Below are 7,439 nucleotides of genomic sequence, written 5' to 3' on the forward strand. Positions count from 1 at the left end.
GTGGCAGAATGCTTTCTCTCTCCAGAACTATGGTTTCATTCTTACACTTTTCTCCAACTTGTGGTGGCTGCTACGTGGTTGACGCGCGGTGGTTTGCGATGTGTTTTTCGGTGAAGGTCTTCTTCTTCGATCTGGCTGGAGGCGTGCTACTGGTGCGGTGCATATCTATAGTGGTGGTCGTGACTGGTTGTTGTTCTGCTTCGCAGGGGTTGCCGGCGCTATTGCGTGAAGCTCGCGAATGCAAGTGCTTCGACACTGTTCTGCTTCACGTTTACTGCTACAAGAGATGTGTGAAGGTTGCATTTTCTGGTGCGTGTTACAGGTGCAAATCTGTGATGGTTTCCGCTGCAGAGATGGTCGCACTGCTGCAGCTCCGTCGTGGTGATGGTGCTTGCACTTTTTTGGATTCTCACGAGTGTGAGGAAGGATGGAGCAATGGTTGTTGACAGAATGCGTGCAGGTTGGTGGTACGTGAATGGTACAGAAACAATGCTGCTGTGCATAGAGATGGTGGCTGCCAGAGATGGTGGTCTACTGCGTCGTTAATGGTGCGGTTGCAGCATGACGTTACAGTGGCCGACGATTGACGGCGGCAGATCTTTGGTGGCTGTCGGCATGGTGACAGCTAGGGTTTATGGAGAAATTAGGGTTTCTCATGGAAGAGATGAAGATGATGACGTGGAAGTGTATGGTTGGTCAATTTGGTGAGTGGAGGATCATGACACGTGTCATCATGTGGTTGGACAGATTTAGAAGCTAAGGATTGCCATATGGCATAATTTGGTTGAGTGTGTAAAAATTGGGGTACAAAACAGGTTTTTGTGGTCCACTTGCAAGAGGAGTGTGTAAATAAGAACTGGGGGTGCATTTAGCTCCTGATTTATTCTTTTCCAAAATTTCCTGATTTTGGAATTCTTTTGTAACTTTGAATATTTCAATTCCACACTTTTAATGACTCAAATCAAACTTCAGCTGCATTAACAAACATTAGAATATCCGATAATATGTTATGCAACTAAAAACCAATTTTTACGTAATTTTTACCTTACGTACTCAATAAATCCAATAATCACAAATCCCAATTAAATCAATCCTTAAGCACAAAAATTCTATTAAAATCCTCAAATTTAAACATTAAATGAGGGAAAAAATTTGAACTTATCACACACCCACACTTATCCTTTTACTCCTAGGCAAAATTGAACAATTTCAAAACTTTATTCTGAGGTATTTTATTCCATATCTTCAGTGGATTAAAGCAATGAATACAAATGGAAACAAATCAATCTTCTAGAATTCATGTTGTCATGTACATACAAACGGAAAGATTCTGTTTTTCACACATGAGTTAATCTTTTGAGTTTACAAGATAATCAAATATGAAAGAGAAACACTCAAGTTAAATGTATATTTTCTCACCAAAGTTCGCTCAAGTGTTTTGGCTTGTGTTTCCACTCAAAATACTCATGCAAGTAAACACTCTCAATGCTTAGCAAGACTCTAATATTCACAGCTTTCAGAAAACATGCATTCAAAATCATGAGGACTTTTCACAGGTTATAAAGGGGCCAAGGCAAAGGTAGGAAATTTTTTTAGGATTTTAGTGTTTTTGAAATAGTAAGGTAGAAAGAATTGTGGAGCATAGTTTAAAAAACAATCCCCTTTGTCTTTTTTCTTCTCTTTTATCCTTTGTTGCTCTTTTTTAGAAAGCAATCATTTTTCATTTCAACACTCTATCATCAACAATTTTTTCTTTTTGCCATTTTTATAACTTCGTGGGGGAAATACTCACCCCCACACTTTATTTCTCAACCAATCTTAACATAATCCACTAACTCCTTCTTTCTCCCTGAGGTAAGGAAAAACTAGGTCTTTTTCTTTTTAAGGTTTAGCAATATGCTCAAAACAAGAAAAAGAGGTTTAAAGCTCAAAGGGCTGCCAATGGATCAATGTCATGGTTAGCTTATTTGGCCAAGTAGGTAAGAACAAGAAATGCCTCAGTCATATCAAATCATGCATATTCACCTACGATGCAAAACACAAGAATCAAGCTAAACATTTGAGTAAAAACAAGACATGAGCAAGTCACACAAGAAAAATTGGAATGACACATGGTAGTCCATCCTTTACAATAAAGCTCAAAACTCACAAGGTCAAAACTCTTTCACAAAAGATTTATTACAGAAACTCTCAAATCAACTCAATTAGTAAATCACAAAAACAATCCACTCAGAGAACATGACTCTTATTTTCCCAAAATTATGACCATTCCATTAGTGAATCAAATCCCAAAATCCAATGTCAACATGTTTTATTGAAAGCAGATTTTTTTTAAGAAAACAAAAAAAAAAACAAATAGAAAACAAAATCAGAAAAGGGGGAAAATAAATTTTCTCCCCACACCCCCACACTTTATCCATGCATTGTCCTCAATGTATTCAATATATAATGCAAAGAAAAAGTATGAAGTGTACTTACCTCCTCAAGGCGGAAGGTGTGCGGGAGAAGTCAAGTTCATCCCATCCATCGTCTTTTTCACCATATCTTGATTTTCATTAAAAATTTGAAGACGATGCCCATTAACTTTAAAAGTTCTTTTTGAGGATTCTTCCTTGATCTCCACTGCTCCATAATGGAAGACTTTTGTAACAATGAATGGTCCTTCCCAAGTGGAGCGCAGCTTACCACTCATGAGACCAAGCTTGGATTTGTATAGTAACACCTTCTGGCCTACCTTGAAATCCTTTCTAGCCACAAGCTTTTGGTCATGGAACTTTTTAGTTTTCTCTTTGTAGAACTTTGAGTTTTCATAGGCTGCAAGCCTAAGCTCCTCTAGTTCTTGCAACTAAAGTTTTCACTATTTCCCTGCTTCTTCCAAATCCATGTTGCAGGCTTTCACGACCCAATAGGCTCGATGTTCAATCTCCACAGGTAGATGACAAGCCTTTCCAAAAACCACCCTAAAAGGCGACATACCTATAGGTGTTTTGTAGGCTGTCCTGTGTGCCCAAAGTACATCATCCAATCTTGTGGCCTAATCCTTTCGACTAGGCTTCACCACTTTCTCTAGTATCTTTTTAATCTCCCTGTTAGGGATCTCTGCTTGCCCATTAGTTTGGGGGTGATATGGTGTAGCAATGCGATGCGTCACCCCATATTTCTTCAACATGTTCTCAAGTAGCTTATTACAAAAATGAGTCCCTTGGTCACTGATGATGGCTCGTGGTATTCCAAACCTATAGAAAATGTTAGACCTGACAAAACTCATGACAACTCGAGAATCATTAGTCCTTGTAGTTATGGCTTTCACCCATTTGGAGACATAGTCTACAACAAGAAAAATATACGTAAACCCAAAAGAAGGAGGAAAAGGACCCATAAAATCAATACCCCAAATATCAAATACCTCACAATATAGCATGGGTTGTTGAGGCATTTCATCCCTTATTGAAATAGATCTGACTACCCTTTGACATTGCTCATAATTTTCATACACCCTCTGTGCATCTTTAAAGATATTAGGCCAATATAATCCACAATCCAACACTTTCACACCTATTCTTTGTGTCCCATAATGTCCACCAAAAGGAGATGAATGACAGAACTCAAGCACATAAGGTATCTCGATATCTGGAACACACCTCCTTATGACTTGGTCACTACCAATGCGCCATAAGATTGGGTCTTCCCAGATATAGTACTTTGCCTCACTTTTTAGCTTGGTTCTTTCATACTTGGAGAAGGAAGGAGGAATAGCAGAAACAACCAAATAGTTAACAATGTCAGCAAACCAAGGTTCAGAAAACATATCTTTCACAGCAGTCAATGCTAAGAGGACTTCATCAGGAAAGTCATCTTGAATAGGAATGTTATCTCTTCTATTTTCAATCCTGCTAAGATGGTCAACTACTAAGTTATGTGCTCCACTTCTGTCTTGAATCTCAATGCCCAATTCTTGGAGCAGTAACATCCATTTAATCAATTGGTGATGCGCAACACTGTCATGGCGCCCCACTGTAACACCAGAACCGCCAAGCGATGGCATGGATTCAGTGGGGTCCTGGACTTGGTGGCGCCAGGCGGAAGGATAGGTTCCGCCAAGCAGCGGTGACGTTAACAGTGACTCTTGGAGCAGCGTCCACTTAGCGATAGCCGGGCGGTAGTTTCAGATTTTATGGTTTTTAGGCGCTTGGCGCCTGACGGTACATGTCCCCCGCCAGGCAGTCTGGAAGCGGATGGCGCCTAGCGATACGTGTCCACCGCTAAGTGATTTGGCTACTGTAAGTCCTAAGTATTGGACTTTGTAGGGTGATCTACAAGGCTTTTAGTGATGCCTCAAAGGTAAGATTGCTGGGTTCCTTGACTTGAGCTCGGAACATATCCCTTGAGTTGAGCTCGGTATAGGGGTTAAGCACGTACATTCCTTGAGTTGAGCTCGGAATGGCATCCCTCGAGTTGAGCTCAGGATGGCGGATGAACACGAGGAACCCTTGAGTTGAGCTCGGGTTGGCGAGTGTTGCCGGTGCGAGTGTGCTGGTTGTGGCCATTACGGATGGGTCCAGATAGATTGCCTCCTCAGTTGTTGGCTGACGAGTTTGGTAGTCTTGGGACATTACGAACTATGTTCGTAATTGGAAACTCCACCTAGCGTTACGGTGTATGATCCGTGGCATTGGTTCTCGCACGTGCTCTGTTGGTTGTGGCTGATAGGTTTGGCAGCAAATTACCTTGGGGTAATCACTAGAAGAGGTAGAACACGAATGGTCTGGTTGTGGCCAGACGTTAGAGAATTGAGTAAGAGATGGTATCTTGGTTCTTTATAGAGTTTACAGTTGTATAATTGGTTATTTGATTATTGTTATGATGTATGTTGTTTTCATAAGCTCACCCTATCTGCTTGTGTTTGGCGATGATCGTGTACGCGGTAGACGTGAGCAGAGAATGTTGATGCAGGTGGAGCCGGTGAGGCTTAGTCACGGAGCGTGGGAAAAGCTTGGGAGTTTTATATATTTTTGTATTATTCCGAGTTGAACTATTTTATAAACTTTTATGAGAGGTTTTATGTTGTTGTTTCAGTTTTATTGACTATGGATTTTGCTTTTATCCTTGGAGGTTAATAAAATTTAAATTTCCCTCGTTTTTGGGAAATGAGGTTTATTCCTAAATGTGGCAACTTTATGTTTTTAATTATTTTATTTATTTAAATCCGTAATATCCTGATAGGATGTTACATTTGGTATCAGAACTTTGATTTCAAAATGATTTTTGGGGCTAAGGGAATTGCGTGACTAAGTGATTGTGTGTTTTATGTTGATTTAATTGTTAAATGTGAAATTCTGATTTAAGCTGTGTAATTTAACCAACTTTAAAAATGTGGCATGCTCAGGCCATGGCTAACAAGAGGAGGAGAAACACTGCTGGAGCTGACGAGATCACTCAGGCGATTCATCGCATCCTATTGCAGCTCAGCCTAGAGCCATGGTGGCACCTGTGCGCCCTGTGACGATGGAAGATTTCATGAGGCATAAGCCCTCAAAGTTCTCTGGAAAATCCACCCCTGACGAGACAGACGCATGGCTGAGAGAGTGCGAGAAGGTCTACAGGGTGATAGACTGCACTGATGCACAAAAGCTGTCATTTGTCATTTTTCTTCTAGTAGTAGATGCAGAGTATTGGTGGGTGGGCATGCAGCAGTTGATGCAGACTCGTGCCGAGGAGATCACCTGAACTTCCTTCAGGACTAGATTCCTGGAGAAGTACTTTCCAGACTTAGCGAAACACGAGAGGGAAGCTGAATTCCTCACTTTCCAGTCGGGGAACCTGATTGTGCAGGCATACACAAATAGGTTTGAGTATCTGGCTCGATTTTATTCACCTGCAGTCACTGAGGAGTGAAGGTGCAGGAAGTATGAGGGCGAGCTGAAACATGAGCTGCGCCAGTTTATAGTACCACTCCTCATCAGGGAGTTTTTGATCTTGGTGGAGTAGGCCAAGGCGATGGAGCAACTAGAGACGGGACCCAGCAGTGGGACTCGACCACAGAGGACCACGACCGACCCCCGTCAGTAGAAGAAACCATACACCAGACCATCACCTTCTTCCAGAAAACTACAGTGTTTCAACTATGGTGGTGAGCACTTGAGGAAGGACTGTCCAAAACCCTCTTGCAGCACTGGAGGCAACAGTAGCACTAACAAGTGCTACGTGTGTGATCAGACAGGACACTATGCTAGACACTATCCTAACAAGAAACCAGCTGGAGGTGCACCAGCTAGGAAACCAGTGGGAGATAGGCCCCGAGCACTAGGGCGTGTATTTGCATTGACGACTACAGAGGCGACTCAGTCAGGTAACCTGGTACAGGATACTTGTTTGTTGTTTGGTAACCGTGTGGTAGTGCTTTATGATTCAGGAGCTACCCATTCATTCGTATCTAATGAATGTGTGAGGAGGCTCGGGCTTGTGATACGGGAGCTGGGGTGCGAATTAATAGTCGCCACACCAGCGTCAAACGAGGTGTCCACTAGTTTTGTGTGCGTGGGATGCCCTATGGAGGTGGTGGGTCGCAGATTCAAGGTGAATTTGATTTGCTTGCCCATGGAGGGTCTGGATGTCATTATGGGTATGGACTGGTTGTCGAGCAACCATGTGGTGATTGATTGCGGACGACGCATGGTGGTATTCCCTGAGATAGTAGGGTTGGAGCTCTTCTCTTCTAATCAGGCTGTGAAGGAAATTGAGGATGGAGCCACATGTTTCATGATTATGGCTCATGCAGAGAAGTTGAGTACTGCAGAGAGAATCAGTAGAATTCATGTGATGGAGAAGTATGCAGACATCTTCCCGGATGAAATTCCGGAGTTGCCACTGAGTCGGGATGTGGATTTCACCATTGATCTCATCCCTGGAGCTGGTCCAGTATCCATGACACCCTATCGGATGGCACCAGCTGAGTTATTTGAACTGAAGAAGTAGATTGAAGATCTACTTGAGAAAAAGTTTATACGTCCAAGTGCATCGCCTTGGGGTGCGCCTCTATTGCTCGTGAGAAGAAAAATGGCAGTTCCAGATTGTGTGTCGACTACCGGCAGTTAAATAAGCTAACTATAAAGAATAAGTATCGACTGCCGAGGATTGATGATCTGTTGGATCAATTGAGGGGAGCTGCGATGTTCTCGAAAATAGACTTGCGGTCTGGGTACCATTAGATCCTAGTCAGGCCGGATGATGTGCAAAAGACAACTTTTAGGTCGCGCTATGGCCACTACGAGTATGTGGTGATGCCGTTTGGGGTGACTAATGCGCCGACCATATTCGTGGACTATATGAATCAGATCTTCCAGCCATATTTGGATCAGTTTGTGGTAGTTTTTCTTGATGATATTCTGATCTATTCCGAGAGTAGAGAAGAACACGCAGAACATCTGAGAGTGGTTTTG

General features: G+C 42.4%; 1 protein-coding gene across 1 annotated transcript; it reads left to right on the top strand.

The window, feature by feature from the left end:
- The first annotated feature begins 5,997 nt into the window (after positions 1-5,997).
- LOC114194966 lies at positions 5,998-6,975 on the top strand. Its single transcript, XM_028085368.1, has 2 exons — positions 5,998-6,065; positions 6,171-6,975. Exons 1-2 carry the CDS (start codon positions 5,998-6,000, stop codon positions 6,973-6,975), a joined length of 873 nt encoding a protein of 290 aa, XP_027941169.1.
- Positions 6,976-7,439: the final 464 nt, after the last annotated feature.

The sequence above is a fragment of the Vigna unguiculata genome, chromosome 8 (assembly GCF_004118075.2).
Source record: "Vigna unguiculata cultivar IT97K-499-35 chromosome 8, ASM411807v1, whole genome shotgun sequence".
NCBI lineage: Eukaryota > Viridiplantae > Streptophyta > Magnoliopsida > Fabales > Fabaceae > Vigna > Vigna unguiculata.

Excerpts from the sequence above, each read along its gene's own strand:
- LOC114194966 (XM_028085368.1), top strand. The coding sequence starts at position 5,998 with ATGGAGCAACTAGAGACGGGACCCAGCAGTGGGACTCGACCACAGAGG. Across the intron at positions 6,066-6,170 it reads ACCACGACCGACCCCCGTCA|CACTGGAGGCAACAGTAGCA; the intron begins GTAGAAGAAACC and ends ACCCTCTTGCAG.